Source organism: Chlamydotis macqueenii, chromosome 2 (genome assembly GCF_036417535.1).
Source record: "Chlamydotis macqueenii isolate bChlMac1 chromosome 2, bChlMac1.mat, whole genome shotgun sequence".
NCBI lineage: Eukaryota > Metazoa > Chordata > Aves > Otidiformes > Otididae > Chlamydotis > Chlamydotis macqueenii.
Genome location: NC_141557.1, coordinates 135,534,142 through 135,553,547, shown reverse-complemented (window position 1 = coordinate 135,553,547; position 19,406 = coordinate 135,534,142). Strand labels below are relative to the sequence as shown.

At 36.2% G+C, this 19,406-nt stretch overlaps 1 protein-coding gene across 2 annotated transcripts in view; it reads right to left on the bottom strand.

The window, feature by feature from the left end:
* Positions 1 to 221: 221 nt before the first annotated feature.
* The window catches only part of CPNE3 (copine 3), a 30,793-nt gene continuing 11,608 nt past the window's right edge, over positions 222 to 19,406 (bottom strand). For both annotated transcript variants that reach the window (XM_086740983.1, XM_086740984.1), the window contains 13 exons: positions 19,140 to 19,214; positions 18,616 to 18,687; positions 17,722 to 17,805; positions 16,001 to 16,090; positions 12,599 to 12,697; positions 9,782 to 9,868; positions 9,120 to 9,179; positions 8,100 to 8,233; positions 7,601 to 7,655; positions 7,448 to 7,499; positions 6,657 to 6,790; positions 4,744 to 4,980; positions 222 to 3,299 (listed from right to left, as the gene is read on the bottom strand). In XM_086740983.1, the coding sequence (XP_086597109.1) occupies positions 3,189 to 3,299; positions 4,744 to 4,980; positions 6,657 to 6,790; positions 7,448 to 7,499; positions 7,601 to 7,655; positions 8,100 to 8,233; positions 9,120 to 9,179; positions 9,782 to 9,868; positions 12,599 to 12,697; positions 16,001 to 16,090; positions 17,722 to 17,805; positions 18,616 to 18,687; positions 19,140 to 19,214 (1,290 nt within the window). In that variant the 3' untranslated portion in view covers positions 222 to 3,188. The remainder of the gene's footprint in view (positions 3,300 to 4,743; positions 4,981 to 6,656; positions 6,791 to 7,447; positions 7,500 to 7,600; positions 7,656 to 8,099; positions 8,234 to 9,119; positions 9,180 to 9,781; positions 9,869 to 12,598; positions 12,698 to 16,000; positions 16,091 to 17,721; positions 17,806 to 18,615; positions 18,688 to 19,139; positions 19,215 to 19,406) is intronic.

Genomic DNA, 19,406 nt, shown 5'->3' with positions numbered 1-19,406 from the left:
TCACAATATCTTCCTGCTAAAAGCCAGTATGAGACACTTTATGAAATACACACTGGACATTCATAACCACTGAGTAAAAAGGCCTTTCTCCTCTCATCTGATAACATCTGTTATAAATCTGAGCTGTTCAGCCTGTGGAATACTCAGAATCAGAACCGTAAAAGCAGCTCTTATCATTACATAGGAAACGCTGAATACAAAAGCACAACGGAAGAACAGTATACTGAAATTATATTTTTAATGCATAGGCATTGTAAATCAGTTAACTTCAGAACTGAAATACATAGGAAAGTAAAAAATTCTGGTTACAGGTTATTTCTCTGCTGTACATATGTATCTATTACGACCGTTAAATGGCAAAAAGCATCTGATTATGAAGGCTGCTATACATAATTTTTATCACAAGGTGGTGCAAGTGACCTACAAGCACATTTGCTTTACAAAACTCTGTCAATATTTTGCTTTGTCACCTTCAAGCTAGTAAGGCATTTTTTCACATGTAAAAATAAACAAACAAAAAAAAGGCAAAACAACAAAATAACTCCCCTCTTCCCCTTGGCTCACAATCTGCTGCATTCCTTGACTCTCAACATTGCTTCAGCCTAACTTGGAAGTTTCCAAATTTTCCAACAGGCTGTTAGCTGTACAACCTGAGAGAAGTTATACAGGGAAAATGGTTCTTGCTGCTGTCAGGTCTGAAACATTTTTATTTTACATAGAATAGGGCACACTGAGAAGTAGATAACCTATATAATACCCTAAGCGCAAGGAACATTGGGGGCACTTTTCCAACAAGAGATAATGAATTCTCTACTGTAGAAACTCAGAATTTATATACAGAATACAGTAAAAATAAAAGAGTTTATGTATTTTATATGCAGCAGATATTTAATATAATAATACGTATTAACATACTTAAATGCATTCAAATGCACTTCCATGGCAACTTAAGACAGAATTGATAACAGAACTCAGTGCAGCATTACATTTTTGGCAGACAGCTCAGAGGAACTTCAGTAGTATCCTGTACTCCTGTCAGTAGCACTCATCCACATCAGTGAATCTAGACAAAGGATTACCTCTGTACATGGAGCATGTAGCTGTAAAACAGTTTACTGTTCCAAAAAACATACAATACCAACCTGCAGCAGTATGATTTAGGTTTATTATAACTACTTCCTTGATCTTAGTATTGTGCATTGCACGTCTGGCATGACACTTCATTGTAATTTATATATAATGTAGTAACATATTTGCACTACACTGATAAAAAGATGACCACAGATTTTTACATAAACAAACACATGAATTAGATTTCAAAAAATAAAAAGCTTGGCTTAATATGAAACAAAATCTTTTCCTTAGTATTCCACTGCTGAAAACATTTAGGACCCTCTTCCACCAAGGAAAATAGAGCGGACAACATCGTACTTGTTCATGATTGATAACCAGTCAACTGACTAGAAAACATTTGGTATGTTTTACACAATGTGTGAGACAATCTCAATACATATATCTTTCATCCATCGATGCTAATGTGAATTCCAATTTCTAACAGGATTATACATGTATGGAAAAAAAAATTAAAAAAACCCAACCAAACAAACAATGAAAAAAAAACCCCCAAAACAACAGAGCAGCTCCAAAAACTAAAAAGTCACATACACTATGACCTGGTGCAATCTCGTAAGCTAAAGTTAGCATTAGTCCAGTCTGTTCTAACACGTTACTTCTAGACCTTCCAAAATCAGATCAGTCTGATGTCTAGCGTTAAATCACTTCAAATGTGAAACTGCAAAATTAATGTTTCGGATAGGCATTTTGGAAGTGATAAATGAGTCCTTCACATCGACTTACATTACACACACTGACAGGATCAGAACAGATCCTCAGAAAGCAGTACGCAACTGGGAGACAAGAAAACTTAATCTGTCCACTAAGCAAATACAACAATGATTTATGCTTGGTGTAAATAGTGAAGAGAAAGCTCAAGCCAAGAAAAAACAGAAATTGTTTGCCCTAGAGAAATGTAATATGATCATAGGATTAGAGCTTAGAGACTCTTATGTCTTTCTACTGGGAAGGAAGAGGCAAAATTGGTTTTTTTGCAGGCACTTTTCATTAGTGAGCTCATGAAAAAGAAGCATGATTCAAAATATGACAAAACCAATATAAATTAGGTAGCGTTTTCAAGAACAGTCTTTGCTTGAAAATATGTAGTTATAAATCAGATAAAACTTTTTAACTGAAAAGTGAATTCTCACTTCACAAAAGAACCCTTTAAAAATGAATAGTCATGACTGTTTTATGGGGGAAAAACAAACCAAAACAAAACCTAACCCCAATAAAAATAAAATCTGGAGTTCCCTTTTTCCAGCACAGTACACACTGAAACACACCTTACAACCTTTACAGTAGTAGGCTCAAAGGTCAATGGTGGTATTCTGAGATGTTAGAGGTTTACCTTGATTCACCCTAGTTATTCCAGTACTACCTTAAGAGACTGCAAACTACAAAAGAGTATACGCTTTAATGACTTGTTTGGCTCATATTTGCAAAGCCCTGCCTCGCAGGCACTGGCCAAAGGCACTGAAGTGGCAAATGTGCAATAGACATGCAAGAAGGGCCTTTATGCTCTGTTCTGGCACTCCCCTAATTATGAAACTCCTGTGACAAAGTTGTGTTATTGCGGCTTAAGACACAGAAGCCTGAAGTATTCCAGATTCGTTAAACCACATGCAAATTTTTATCCGCTTGGTGGGGATATACCCTCTTTTTAATTTCAGACTGGTTTTACGATCATTGAGAAACTGCACTCCTCCGTGTTGATCCCCACAAAGTAACTGACCACTCCCACTGGCCGTACTTATCAAACAGGCAGGAAGGTTCCACCTTCCACCTGTTCTCCCCTTCTTTTTGCATATTCAACCTCTTTTCTTCCACTCTTACTTTTCAAAATAAAATGCACCCACATAGGCCCTATCGCTCAAATCAACACCAAATATTAACACAATTACAATTTTGGCCCTTAAAGGCACACTTGGCAAAGTGATTCGCAGGCGAAAGCTAACAGCCGTTACCATACAGAGGTGTGGGTATACATGTATACAGAAGTATCTCGAGAACCAAAGTCTGTAGATACAGCAAGTAAAGCAAGCACAAAGTCTCAGCTCCCTTGCTCAGCCCATTCATTTTGCAGCAGGATTCTTGGGAGGTTGCAGTTTGTAGGTGCTGAAGTAGTTCACTACTTGCTGAGGAACTTCTGCCAAGACACACTGCGCCAGAGCTTCTTTTGGAGACTTATAAAAAAAGAACACCAAGTTTCAGTTTCCACCAACTGTTAACGGAGATCCTAAGACAAGCAATAAGCACCTCCTCTACAGGCTGATTTAAAGACTGACATTCTACAGAGGACTTTATATAGGGCTTTTGTGGGAGAGATGGAAGCTTCCCTGACACCTTTACCTTCTCACTGTCATCATCAGGAACCAGCTGGCTGTCTTGTTCCACTGAAGTAGTAGGAGCTGGGTGTGCAAAGGGCTACCAAGTCTGAAGATATCTTTTCTCATGTAAAATAAACAGTGGCCTTGAACTTCAGCCATGTAAACACACTTCCACTATCTGCTTAAATGACCCTTCAGGGGCCTGTCTAATTATCTGCAACCTTTTGCACCAAATCTCATCCACAATAACTGTATTGCTACAGAGCAGCTCTTCTAAAGATACTGTTTTTACTGTAAGACTAAGTAACGAGAGGGAAAAAAAAAAAAGGCATCCCTTTTTCTAGAAACTGAAAACATTTGAATACTTGATTTTTTGACCCAAGTCCATTATTCAGCAAGCATATCCCATATTGATTTTACTCTTTCTCCTTTCAGCTTGCCTGAGTTGCTCTGAGATTAAACAAATAATTTGTATCAAAAGTAAAAATAAAAATACAAAGACAAAATAAGAAGGTATAAGGAATATTACTGATAGGGTTAATATTTAGAAACAAAAAATTATAACATATTAGGATGGAAATAAAAATATTGATCTTATCCTCCTCATCTCAAGGAAATTTTTTTGGGTTGTTGGTTTGCTTGTTGTTTGTTTGGTTTTTTTTAAACTAACTTTTTCCAACATTTAAAAGTTAGACTATATTAGCCTGTGTGTATCTTATTGGGTTCTACAGCAAAAAAAAAAAAAAGGATTCTGTTCTTTCACCACCTATTTTTTTGTATATTTGCTTTAACGAAAATGAAAACTATCACCCCTGTTGTGCCTACACACAATTTCTACTGTTTATGACCTCCCTGACTTAGTCTTGAATTTTAACACTGCACTAAAACATAAGAATAATCCACATTTACAAATGGGCATCCACAATAAAAACCACTTCTCCATAAGAACAAAACGACAGTAAGTTCTTCTTCCCAAATGAAAATCACATCCATTTGTTTAAGCAAATCCAAGGAAGATTTACAAAGGCCACTCCCCTGCAGCAATTTATTAGACATGTAGTGCTCAAATGAAAAACAGAGTTTTTTAAAATATTAATCAGTTCACCTAATTGAAATTCTACAGATGCTGAAGTCTTCTGGACTTTTTTTTTTTTTATGCATTTGGTAAAGACTTATCTCAGACTTCAGAGTTCATTTCATTTCAGAGTCACCGCAAAAGCTTAAGACTATATAAAGCACATCCTAGTAAACCTAGCATACCTCCACAATATTTATTAAGCATATCATTAAGATTACTTACATTTTGGAACTTCCTGAATGGCACAAACTGGACAATGTCTCTGACAGCTGGTTCTCCTGATGAGGACCTAAGAACTCCATTGTCACCATCAAGAAACTCCATAGCATCAAAGTCTGCTCCTCCAACACCAACAATTATAATGGACATGGGCAACTTTGATGCATTAACTATTGCAGTTCGAGTTTGATCAAGGTCTGTTATCACACCATCCGTTATGATCAGAAGTATAAAGTATTGCTGTCAAATCAATAAACAGTGTGTTATGACAAAGAAAGAGAAAACGTAGGCATGTACACTTAGAAAAATGCACTTACAGACTACATACTGTTGTCACTTCGAGTATGTTCAATGCACTCACTGAATTTTACAATCAAAAATTCAAGTTGTGGTCAGGCTTCATCCGTACAGTCTGAAGAAATTTATAAGGACTACATAATCAATCATTTAAAACAAGTCATCTTTAAACAGCCACCTCCAAAAACCAAATGGTATCACCCTTCTCCTCTCCAAAATACCCAGACAAACCAACAGTTAACCTATCTTCCAAGTATTTGTCTTGGGACAGAAAGCAGTTTATTGAGGTTTTGGACAGATTACACCTGTGAAACTTGTATTTGTTTCCTTTCTCCAGTCTATCAATATCTTTACGAAATGCTACCCTTTGCTTCCTTCAGCGAAGTACAGATGAATGAAAGAGTGCTACCAAGGGTAAAAGAATAGGCCTTCATTTTCTGAGCGAATCCCTAAGAATTTAAATATAGATTAAAACACATTTTTCATACTGAAAAACCAGCATATTCATTTTAAAATCCCTTTTTTCTAGCTGCTTTATGAAGTTAATTACCAAGGCATCTGAGACCACCTTGCAGTACTTTGGTAATTTATTCAAGTACCAGTTGAGGTGCCAGGGCTTCTAGAAGTTGGCATCTTAGCCTCTGCTCTGGATTCAAGAATCAAGAATAAGCTAGAAGTACAAAGTTCAGAAACTATCAAACACTGTGGGGTCCTCCATGGTCTGGAGGTGGATCCCTGCTCCTCTGTGGATCTCCATGGGCTTCAGGGGCACAGCCTGCCTCACCACGGTCTTCACCATGGGCTGCAGGGGAATCTCAGCCAGGAGCAATATTACTCCTCCCCCTCCTTCTTCACTGACCTTGGCGTCTACAGCTGTTCCTCTCACAAGAAATTCTTCACAATAGGCTCAGGCAGATGCCTCTCAGGTTCTCTTCACATCTCATCTCCTTTCTTCACTTTCTTGCAGCCAGTCAGGCTGACAGTTGCCCAGCAGGAGGCCAGAGGGTGACAGCTGCAAGGCCCCACAAGGCTCGCGCCTCCCCGTCTCTGCCCCCATTTCTGTTTCTTCACTCTTTCTTTTTATTTTCCCCTTCTTAAATACATTATCACAGAGGCACTACCACTGTCATCAACAAGCCTGGCCCTAGCCAGTGGCAGGTCCACCGGAAAAAAGGGGAAACTTCTAGCAGCTTCTCACAGAAACTGCCACTGTAGGCCCCTCCTACTCAACTACACAAAACCAGCACAAGATCTAGTTGATTATTCTTAGCTGAGGTTAAATCACTCTCCTATATGCAAGGGCTTAATTTAGACTTTAACATCTGTATAGCACTGCAAAAGCTTTGAAGAGAAGACACTATCAAGGTGCCATGTATTTTTAAGTTGATATTTCAGCTCTGAAGAGATTTTAGTTAACTTAGGAAAGAATTGTTGAGTACAATCTGCAAAGATTAGTTAGCTTTTATCTTGTTTTAAGGGTATCAAACACCAATTCGCAAGGTAAATGTCCAGCTGTCAAAACAAGTACACTTACAAGCTTAAAAGAAAAATAGTAGTTATAGACTAGAAGGGAAATTTAAAAAGTAAGAAAAATACACACACTACCATAAAGAACTTACAGATGCTGTTTGCTGTTGTGTAGCTGCAGCAGCAAATCTTGCCACATGATTTATAATTGGAGAAAAATTTGTTGGCCCATACAACTTCACTTGAGGAAGACAAGCCCGATATGCATCAACAATGCCTTGGATTCCTAGAGAACAGAAACAGATCATATTAATCTTTTAATATTAGAATTAGGATGTTTTGAGGCACTCTGTCTTCCTAAAACACTACATATAATCAGTTATCTAAAGTGGTGATGCAAAGATTTTAAACTAACCATGGGGAAAAAATAAGTGATTCATAAGCAACGGAGGCCTTCAGCTTGACCAATGCTTAACGCACATGTTTAACGTGCTTGGCTTTATGTCAACTGAAAAGCTAAACACTGCACACTCAAGTATGTGTAACTGAATTACAACAAGTTTTTTTGCCTGGCAGTGGTAGTTACTAGTGTGATCAGAGAGGCCATGTTGAACATGCACTGGCAGCATCAAACTCAAATCAGACAACTCCATACCAGCAGTGAAGTAGAATGAAGTGGCTTGACAAGATGAGAGAACCATTCCCAGCTTATCTGTACTGTACCCTAGCTGTTTAAAACACTTCTTTCCCAAATCATTACAAAGGAGAGATCAAATGTTATTTCTAATAACTAGGAAAATTGTTATAAAATTGTTTCCTGCTGCGCAACTAAATTCATTATTTTATTACAACAACATGGCTCACAGTTCACCTTTCAAGTGTTTTTATCCCCTCACTTCAGACATTTTATTCTCTAGTTCTGATGTTGCTTTCTCAGGCTTACCATTACAGAATGGGTTTGATGGGTTAAAATTTAACGGGAACTCATGTGACACCTGTCAGTACACAAAAGACATAGTCAGGACTGTACATACAATCTCCTCCTGAAGTAAGTGCTTTTATTTGTCTTATATAGTGTATTTACATATTCCATTACCTGAAAGGAAGGAGGAATTTGGGCACCAAATCCAAAGGCTGGAAACATTTTATCTCTAATAAAGTAATTTTAAAGAAAATTAATTGAGTGTCTTCCTTTAACAGCTGTTTTAATTCAGTAACTAGCTAATCAGTGCTGCTTTTGATCATAAAAAATGCTGTTTATTAAGCATTAAAGAGGGAAAATAAAATGGAAGTTCCCCCCTGTAATTTCTTCTAGGACTAAAACCAATCTTTAACACCAAATTGGCAAGAATGCAAGCATTTATTTAAATTAATGCTGCTCTTTACATCACTGATGAAAAGCCTTGCTGTAAATACAAATGTCTGCTTATGATTATGTGATTGTGCAGTGATTATGAAGTAATCTTTAGCTCTACATTTCAGCTCAGAAGTTTCATTCTGATATATCTGCTGGCATCTTCAACACTGGTTTAAGAAACTACCACAAAAATTTATAAATGTCTAAAAAATTATTTAAATAAATATCTAAAACTTACGTATCATAATCCTGAATGACCATTCCTACAGACCAAATGGCTGTTAGGTATTCATTAACTCCATTAGGGCTGAGGTAATGCAGAGAGTCTGGAGAGCGAGGGTCTCCATTGGAGCCTGTAAAATCTATCCCCACCTGTGAAATGCAATATTTATATCAAATTGCTGTTAGATGTAAAAATCAGATTTCTTATCTCTGGCAAAGTCAAAGTGAAAAATCATGAAAGAGTTGTAACCAGGATATCTACAAATCTAACAGGCACAATACTTAGACGCAGGTTTCTTGGAAAATTAGCACTCAAAACAATGCCACTACAAAACCAGCAGAACCTCTGCATCTTTCAGAAAGGCTGAAACTACTTCAACCTGTCAGGTTTTCACTGTGTTTACTTTTAGTTCCCATTCACAGCAGCCCTTCAATAGCTGTTAGATTAATTTCATCCTGTATCTTGCCATACAAATCTTTCCTCTCAGAAGTACAATTAGCCAGACACCACAGAAGCCTACAGATAGTACTTTCTCTAACCTCAACGGGTCTTCTCTGCTTTGGTGATGAGGAATATTACTAGGGCAAAGACATCTCGCTGTTGTTAGTGCTGCATTTCACTCACAAATTACATAACCTAAGGGTCCGAACCCATGTGATGGCTTCTGTATGCTGCTTTCATTAAGCAAAGGGTCTTGAAAACCACCATCAAGGGTAAAAGTGAAATCAGGGGGCGGGGTGGGGAAGAGCCCTTGTGAAAAAGAAATTTGAAGTAAATCTGTACATTTCTCCTTGGTCTCCACCCACACAGCTCAGCTAGTTCCTAACAAAGACAACTACAGGTTCAGAACTCTGTGCCATGAGTAAAGAAAATAATTTTTCCTAAACAGACTAGAGGGACTCTGGCAAAATGGCTTCCCCATCAATGCTACTAAAAAAAAAAAAAAATTATCAGCTGGAGAGCACAGGCTATCAATGGTATACTTAAATTTGTTCCAAAACTCAAAAGCTAATTTATATAAATGATTTAACTTACTGTGAAATTCAGTTGGCACCCACCCATGATGTAATCAAGGAACGTGCATTCTACTATGATCTAAACATAGAAATTAAAGACAAAAAAACTTAATTTCTAAAGAGAAAATCAGTAAGTATTATCGGAGTGACTTTTGAGGTTCTAGATTTGTTATCTTCACCCATCTTTTGGGTGAAGACTACTTTTGCTCTATAGATACCTCACCCATCCACCCACTGCAGTGAGGGTAGTTACAGCGTGTGCCGTCACACACTCAGTGAATCAGAATCATGCCATTTACAAAATTACAGGCAGACAACAAAGCAGGTCCAAAAGCACTATCACTTATAAAACAACATATTATGATAGAGTTAATTTTAATTCACCATAAAACGGTTAGTTGGGAAATCCAGTGGTTCAGGAATGGCCTTACAAAGTGGTAAGCAACCTTTGCCATGTAGATCACGTGTTCAAGAGAAAGTGAGGGGATAGGGGAGGCCAGACACAGGATTCAGCTGTCAATCTGTCTCCTTATACGAATCAGAGCCTTTAAGTATTTACTATCTTGGAAACTTTCTGACATTTTAAAGTTTCTTACAGTTTGAGGGTGAAGGCATTCTAGATGAGAGTTGTTACGCCTGAACACTTAAAAATAAAGAGTCATACCAGAATATACTACTGACCTCACAGTGCTTAATGCTCACAATGCCAGAGTTTTTGTAGCTTTTTTTCTTCTGTCTTTTCTTTTCATTGATGCACTCAAATTCAACCTGCATGAATGCAAACAAAACCAAGAAAAGCACTATAAATGTACTTTAAGCAATAGATTTTAAAATTCTGTATTCTAGGATTCATACTTTGGGCCTGTATTAAAAATGCAGTTTATTTCACTATCAAGCTAAATTTAACCCAGCCTGCCAAAATCAGCAAGAAAAATCCCATTATCAAGACTGAAATCCCCTTTTATCCAAAAGCTTACAGAAATGTTTCTTTAGATAACCGTATTTCAGCGAGACAAAGAATTCTGTATGATTTTCTCTCTGAGGATTCTGCTAACAACTTTCTTTTTGGTAAAGACATGTTGATTCAGGCAAAGCATCGCTATTTCCAGCAGCTGTGTCAGTCATGTACAAAATAAGAAGTGTATGTTCAAGCTTTCCAAAATCAGTTGTTGAGGCTTCATCAACTAAATCAATACCTTAACCGCCAAGTGCAATCAATAGTTAGCCAGGTTAAGTACCTCCTACCATCATATAGTCATGATGACACAATGCAGCATGTCTTCGTGCATAGTCTGAGGAGACACGCCTTCTGGCTGAGGGACAAAAACAGGTTCTGCTGCTTTGGTTTAAGTTAATTAAGTTTTTAAAAATGATCTAACAATTAAACTCAAGTGGAAAAGAATGCACTAAAACAAGGTCAGCACCTGAGAAGTCTACATGCCTCTTCATCTTCTTTTCTTTTTTGCATGTTTCCCCACCAGCATCACTTCTATTTGATGGAAATTTTGTTGGTTTTGTACTATGGCAATTGTAATACTGGACACGGGATACACAGCATGTACAGTCTTTCAACTACATTTTATAACCCGCTAACCAGAGTACAGTAACAGCACACCTCAGGGGAAGATACACCTTAAGGGAAGGGGAGGGGGGAAAATCAGCAATTCTTCAGAGAATGAAAAGCCACCCATTCACTGCAGTCATACAAGATCAGCTTTTTTAGCAACTGAGGATACAGTCACACCCATGCTTGCCTTAAGTAAACTTGAAAGAACTTGTGCCAAATCTCCCACAAGTCCAGCTGATGTCAGAACTGTGGGAATAACTAAAGCTCACACTTGGAATATATAAAGTCAAATTCTAATGTGCACTGGAAATATTTTACAGACATTATGAAATTTATCAGATCATGCAGCATTATAGGTTAGTTCCTTTTAGAAGAAACCGGCAGCATATTATTGGTGTTGTCTCTTCATCTTACTGACACAGCAGTAAGTTACTTAGAACAGGTATAGCCACAGTCCTCGGGAAAACCATTTTCTTAAAGTATTTGCAAAACTAGTATAGGCAGATTATAACGTAAAATACCTTTTCCTTAAATTCAAAAGAGACTGCCCCTATTATGCTACTAGGGGAGCAGTGAAAATATATACTTGTATGCTCAAGGAGCCTTTACATAACACACTTCACACTGCACGGGAACTCACTATGACAGTTCTTACCAAAAAATACGTGCTTCAAAATATGAATGTACAAACGTGCTAGGTTTGTTTAATTTATGATACTACTATGATACTACTCCATAGCTTTTTTTAAAAATTTATTAAGAAAAACATCTTGTTAAAAGATTCATAAAATCTTCATTGAAAAAGCAAGAAAAAATGATTTTATGAAATCCTCCTGCACCCTTGGTTTTGGTGGGGTCTTTTTCACACACTTTAATGACAATAAAAGCACTGAAAGCTAAACTGATACCATCTGGCCCCTGAAAATCTAGGAAAAAAAATGAGAAAAACACTTAAGAGCTGCAACTAGGCAGCATATTAATTATATGCACACGATACAAGTCAAAAATTCCCTACAAACAATATAAAACCTTGAAAGGCATTAAACTGAACTATGGGTAATTCAAAATGAATTCAGAAACAGGTATCTAGAAGAAAAGCATTGCAAGGCACAAAGCAGCAATCAAAAATCCACTACAGCCAAGGCTGATTCTTCACATTCAACAGCTCTGAAGAATTTAGTACATATGCAACACTCAAGATGCTAGAAAAGTACAAGCAGGCACTCAGTATTATTGTTATTATTGCAGGAGTAGTTCTGCACATTTTACAGAAATAAAGAAAAAGATGGTAAAATATTTTGACAACATACATGACCATAAAACAAAGATTTCTATGTTAAGGTTGCTATGCCACTTTTCTTCTTCTAAACGTAAACCTTGTCTATTGAAAGGTTTGCAAATTGTTATAGTTCATAAGAACAGGAAGGGTAATTTAACTTTAAAGAAGAGCCACCTAATGTAACACATTCAATTACATTTTTGCATAAATTCTTTGGCATAAGTGTTGATTTTTCCATATTCACTAAAATAGGCACGATAGTTGGCAAGTGTCATACTTGAAACAAAGGACTGCGTAAAATTTGAAAAATACTACAAGATTTGGCCTTTTAACTGCAGTGACGTTTGTACTGCGTTCTGTCTTTGACACTCTAAATTTTTTTTATTTCTGTATTTTTATGACTAGTGAAACTCATTTGTGCCGACGGTTGGGTATTTAGACGTGGAATATTAAAAACTGCAACCAAGATATTAATCCTAGGAAAGTGGATGCATAATGTAAATGCTGAGTCAGTCGCAACTACAGTAGCATTGTTAAGGTGTAGCCTAACACAACTTTGATACCTGCAAGTCAAGTGACATAAGTTTTGCTCCAAAGTGAGTAAACCAGCTTATCAAAAACACACAGGCAGTTTAGAATATGTAAGACTTACAGGTGAGGACCGAGATGCTTCCTTCAGTTTTGACATCGTAGTTTGAAAACTTCCTATGAGATCATGAGACCCATCACCATCGTAGTCATAGCACTCAACCTAAAACAAAGCATTATCCAGTGTCAGTAACAGAAATGGCCCTACAAAAGCAATAAATGCTGCAATGGCATTACTCACTCAGGCAAACTTGAACATCCGAAACATGCCTAAATCTCTTAAGTCATAGCATTTTTCTCACATTGCAGTTAGAATTGCACAGAATTGCATTCAAAAACTACAGATTAAGATTGGATAGAAGCCCATACACCCAGTTTCAGATCTTCCCCTGAAGCAAAGGAAAGACAAGAATACTAAGCAGTGTCAGGTCCTGCATGAGCAGGTAACATCCATTATACTGAACAGCGTTTTGGAAGTGAGGGAGTGTCAGGAAGAGTAGGAAAACGATCTGCAGGGTTTTTTACTGTCAGTACGGATTAAGAGATTTCGTTTTTCGGAGGTATTAAGGAAATTTAACTATGTCTCAGCATCCAGCTAAAAATTTAGTCAATCAGTTATTCAGTGATCACGAGAGTTTTATTAATAATTTTTTAATCTTTATTAATCTTTGAGATAGCTCAGAATTTATAAGTACATGAAGGCTCAGCCCTAAATCTAGAAACAAGACTTGAATTTTTTAATTTTTTTTTTTTTTAAGATTAGTATGTTTAAATAGTCACTATGATCCACACTTCATGGATCTAAAAATCCCTCTTTTCCTGCATTCGATGTTTAACGCTAAGTTTTACTATACAATCAACTAATCTTTTAAGAGCTCAACCCACCAAAGAAGGCAGAACAAGTGAAAAATACTTTTTTTTTTTCCTGTTTGAGAACCTATCAGTTTGAGTGAGCATAATTTTATCACTGTCACTTTAACCTTATAGTCTACTCAATTTTTACTTTTAAAAGCTCAGCTTGGAAGTGTGTCCCAACTGTCTTTCTAGATAAAAAGCTGGGTATTTATCTATAATAGCACATGCTAATTCCATCCACTTCTGATATTTTATTTCAGTTTAGCAACACAGACATACTAGCTAACTTAAATTAATCAAATCACAGAAAAATAAATTAAAATAAAATAATAATTATATAATTATAAATAGTAACAATAATAAATCAATAGTCAAAGTAGAAACTCCCCATTGCTTGGAATCAAAACAGACTTCAAGAAAAAATTTTCTGAATATATATATGGCTTAAACTGAACAGTTATTTTCACACTCGAGCTTCTGAAAGGAATTAACTTTCTGAAAACAAACAGTAACGTTTAAGTACAAAATACGATGCGTAGACTGCATGTTCTACACCGTGCAGAACATGCTTCTATGTTGGGCTTTGCACTACTCCAACAACATTTTGAATGCACCAATAAATAAATAAATAAAACGCATGCACATGCACTGAACAGCAACTTAAATCTCATACAAGCAGCCACAGTACCAAGAGACTAATGTTCATGGCAGACGCTGTATAAAAATTATTTTGAATGTCATAAATTAAGCCAATCAAATACTCAGCTAAGTGCTCCAGTATCTGAAATTTAAAATTGAAGACATTTTCTGAACCAAAAGTTACACCTGTTCACAATTAGCACAGTTATTTCTTTTTTTGTTTTAACAGGATTAACGTTTGTCTTGCTTAATATATTTGACTCATCTACATCAATTTCCCATACTTACTCTAGGCAAGACAGAAATGTTTCTTTTGTTCTGTGTATGCTCTCCTGGATACACAGTAGCACTAGGGAACCACCTCATAAAATTGCGTGTATATTTTCCCCAGCAGAACTAGGCATGCTTGATCCAGATGAAAGGCTCACATTTTCAACACAGAAAGACTTCACTGACTACAAACACACTCACATGGAATACAGTCAAAAATCCAGAAGATAAAAAATCAACTTGGTTTGTGTATTGCTGGGGATACACAAACTAAGCCATTAAACAGGTGAAAAGCCACTCATTATGGAAATAATAAGTTGGTGGTTTTACTTACTATGACAAATAGCCCATTACGTATGCAACCGTGCGCATATGAAAGTGTTAAAAGTATTGTTTAATCCTTCAGCAACATTATAATACCATTCTGCCTGCATTGTAATGTTTGAAGTGATAGCTCCTGGATTTCTAAGTTAAGACATAATCCTACTGTCTGCAAGTCTGTAACAACTCCAAGTGAAATCTATTTCCCCTGGAAAGAAACCTACACTTATGAGGTAAGATTCCAAAGAACAGACTTTATTGAACTGATTGAGCTGGCAATAACTCCATCTTAATAGATATATTTTAATCAATGGTCTGTACTTTTAATCAATGGTCTGTACTGTTTACTGTAAACGAGAAATATATTTACAGAAAATGTAAGAGCTTTCACAGCTATTTTAGGAAAAAGGGAAGCATAAAAGAATGAGAAGGAAAAAACACTGAAGCAGCAAGGGAAGCAGGTTCTGGGCCTGTGAAGTGGTTCATTAGTCTGCTCTATAAATAAGTATTTAAATCTATACAGGTGCTTGTAACACCCAGATCCCTATGGCTGTTAAGCATTTTCCAGGACTGCCTCAAGTCATATGACTAATACCTGTCACATGCAGGTCATGCTCTCATTTTTCTTTCCCTGAGGAAGAATGGCAAGTATTGCCGTTTGTTTTCTTTAAATTCTAAAATATCAGGTTCCTAACTTGTTCACAATAGCTTATAAATGGCATTGTGATTGGTTGTTTAGCTTCCCTTAAAGGGAATTCCTGAAGAAACATTCAGAAGTTAAACATAATTTATTCAAGTTAAGATTTGAAGATACAAAGAGTTAACAACCAGTCCTGGTAAAACTATCACCTCACAGATTTGACTTTCTGACAAAAGAAAGATACACCTAAATAGAAAAGTTGCTACATCTGGAATCCACAAGATACATCCGGTCCACACCTGTTATCTCAGCTAGTATATTAAGTGTAATTTATTGTATCAGGTAGTATATTAAGAATTTCATCAGTGTTCCCTGTTGCACCAGCAACAAAGTATTACAAGATCCATAATGTAGACCAAAGCATATTCCAGCCTTCACCACGCATCTTTCACTACACGGTATCTTAACACCACCAGTATTGGCTGGTGCAGTACTAAAACCACACGATCTAAACAAGAAACTGAATCGGATATTCCAAAGCTACTTACGTTCAACTGTTTTCCCAGATTTTCAAAGACCAGCTTTTACCAGATAACACATCACAAATGTGAGATTTTTTTTTTCAAGTAAGAATAAGAAACAAAAAGAAGCAATAACTAGAATAACACATCTTCCATTTATTTTATATCCTACTTTTTTTAAAAAAAGTGTTGATTTATACATACATTTCTTATATACTACCTTGATTGACTTATCCATGTCACTGTAACACAGAGAATTGAGAGAGATTTTAAAGGGCCTCCAAACAGGATTCAGGTTGTTTTTAATAACCTGTAAAAAAAAAAGCCAGAACAGAATTGTTCACAAGAGTGGAAAGTAGTCATTGCGATGGGCCATACCTCCATGCCATGATTTCTGTAAGCAAAAACACATGACTAATGCTGCTGTCAATCACTTCCTGCAATACAACTCCTAAAACATAAGACACAAACAAACTAAACACTCCTAACATACAGTACTATTGTCCAAAAGAGATGGTATCTTTCAACTCTGTATTTTTCTAAACTAGACTGTGATCTACTATATAATTCACCTACTACACTGCAAAAAATTAAATTTTTTATCGTTACATAAATATTGATTTTGGTTTTTTTAATAAGCACACATATACATACAGACAAAAAGATACCTAGAAGTGCAATTTACCAAAAAGAATATGGTAATCTGGAGATTACATATATGTAATCTGGAGATTACAATTCACCCCAGTTTATATTTATTCTGAAATGCCACTTAGGGAAATGTTTGCTTAAGAAATTCATGGTATAGTTAAGCAGAAATAGCATATCAGAACAAAAGGCACCCTACTACACACAGTCTCTCAAGCTGAATGCTATATACTAAAAGATCTTCAGAATTTGTCAGCTGGAAAGTATCTGTAACACACACAATACACCTAATAACAATTTTGTAAAGCACAAGAAACTACACACAACAAGCAACACTTAATTAATAATATCTAATAATAGTAATAGCTACTTCCAGCGCTGTAGGACTGTAGAGAAAGAAACCTCTCTTTTGAAAATGAAACCAGTAAATAATAGTTAATAACATAAGAAGGTTTTTAAAATCTGTAACATAAAGAATTTATCCTCCAGAGAGTTCTAGGCCGGAACAGCAAATTCTGGATTCATTACTGAAATTGAAGATGACTGAAATCCTCATGGAAAAAGATATATTTTACACAAAGCCACCTCCTCATAAGTGAAACTATTTTTATAAATCTGACACAAAAAGGATTTATACTTCTTCAACATCCACGCTTCAAAATTAATATGGTCACCATTTCAAATGTGCACAGTAGCTCAGTTGTGAGTAGAGCCTGAGCTTCAACTACAGTGAGATATTTTGAACCTAATCCAACCCTGTCACTTGCTGCCACGGGACATCTGCATCTCCTTCTGGGTGGAAAGCTACTGCTGCTCAAGCACGTTTTCCCTCACTCCGCATTATCCTTGGCTTGCCCTTGCTACGCAAGCATTTGGTATAATTACTTTCATTAGTAAGCGGCACAGCCAGGTGACACCAACTTAAGAGCAGCACAGTCACAGGAATGCCCAAGTTCCACCGTCACAGTAGCACTGAGACAAATGTCCCTGTGTGAGTATGCAGCACCTTTTCAAAGCATTTGTTTTCTTCTAGATTGCAGAAAGTTGTTTTTTTTTTAACAAAAAGTATCTGTTCCTTTAAAATAGGATGGCATAAACCAGAATCAGAGTAAGGTAGACTTCCCGTCCTATCAAAACAAAAATCAGTGGAAGAGCTGAGGTGATTTCTAACTAGTCTGCATGTCAACTACCAGATCATTCTCCTCTTTTTGTAAGGTACCATACTTCTAGTGCTGTGACACATTGGAAATCAAATAAACTTAATCTCTAGGTCATTAACTGAAAATATCCTACCTCTGTTCTGTGAACCATCACCCAGTTTCCATCTCCAGTCTGCTTGTGGAATTCCAGATAAGGATCTGACTTTCCAAAAAAATCCTGTATTTAAAGAACATGTAATTATCCAGAACAGCCTGTGGCATGAATGCCACTAAACACTAGCTAAAATACACTTAGATTAACAAAATGTAAAATAGATATTCAGGGAATAAAAGCTTTAGATGAAGAAACATGAGTCTGATTATATTACCACCTGTGAAAGAGAGGAAGAAAACAGTGCACATCTGTAAAGTTAGGATAAAAGTTCTGCAGTGTCCACGCACAAAGCACCTGACAGTTCAAGCACAAGAATACTTACACTAGTAAGTACTGTGATGGATAGTTAGGAAATTAAGGATTTCATACAGCTCAAAAAAGTATCATTAAATCGACAGGGAAAAATGACAACATTTTTTCCATTATAATTTCTTTTCAATTGTGTTTTTAAAAGTCTTCCTAAATACAGTATTTTTAGCCAGCCCCCAAATAGTTAACAGATTTATACACTCCAAGTACACTCCTGAGAGAGGTAACAGGTAACCAGTTATACAACTATTCAAATCAATGAATATACCAAAACTCCCTTATCTTTATGTTTAAATGCAAAGATTTACATTTAAATGGAAGCATTCTTTTCATGGAATATCCCTGCAATGCACTTGTTTTACTTAGAAATACGTTATAATTCATTTCAAAACAGTCAATGAAGTTACTCTGAAGCAGTATTTCTTCAATTTCTTTTTAGAGTATGAAAAATCTTAACGGATTCAATTATTTCAGCAAAAAATAAGAAAGAACATTTTATTGTTTCCCATTCTGCAAGATTTTTATTTTACTACTTTATAAAAGACACAGCAATTACTTAAATACCTTATTGTCCAGTTTCCTTGCTTCTACTTCCAATACAACCACCCTGTTATCTTTCACTTCTTCCGCTGTAATCTAGATAGGCAAACAAAATAAAATACTTATTTTGTATTCAGGAATATATAGTTTTCTGATATTCACAACACTCCTATGACAGGTCCACTAAAAAAAATCGTTTGCTCACAAATGAAGCATTAAAAAATGGGGAGGGAGAGGGAAGAACAATTTGATTTAACATTGAGATTCACTAGATGGTGACAGTGACAATTAAAGATACTGCCCAAATGGCAGTACATCAGATTCACTGCATCCATCAAGATAATCACGGTGACTTATAGATGTAGAAGGCGGGTTGCTCTCATTTTGGATGACGAAGAATTATTAGCAGAAAAAAAAAAAGCTTTAAGACACTTTTTACAGCACTGTAGATTAGACATACTGTGTTCAAGCCATGAACTAACTAAAAAAGCCCCACAAAAACATTTAAGGATAAACACTGAAGAGATTCACTGTCTTAACTGTCTTACCGTAATGCTTCCTTTTCCAGCAGGTCTGCCATTTTTAAGTACTAATGGTTTTGTTACAGTCCTGCTAGAAACTATCTGCCAAGACAAAATTTGAGTATCAAGCATTATTAGTGCAATTTAATAGATTTTCAAAGGAATGAAATGAGATAGTGAGGTATTTTCATTTTAGGAATTTTCCCTTGATCATGAAGACGACAGCATTACATTTACTTACCATGACCTCCTCTAAATAAGAAGGTAATACTTGATACACTTCAAAATTTTACA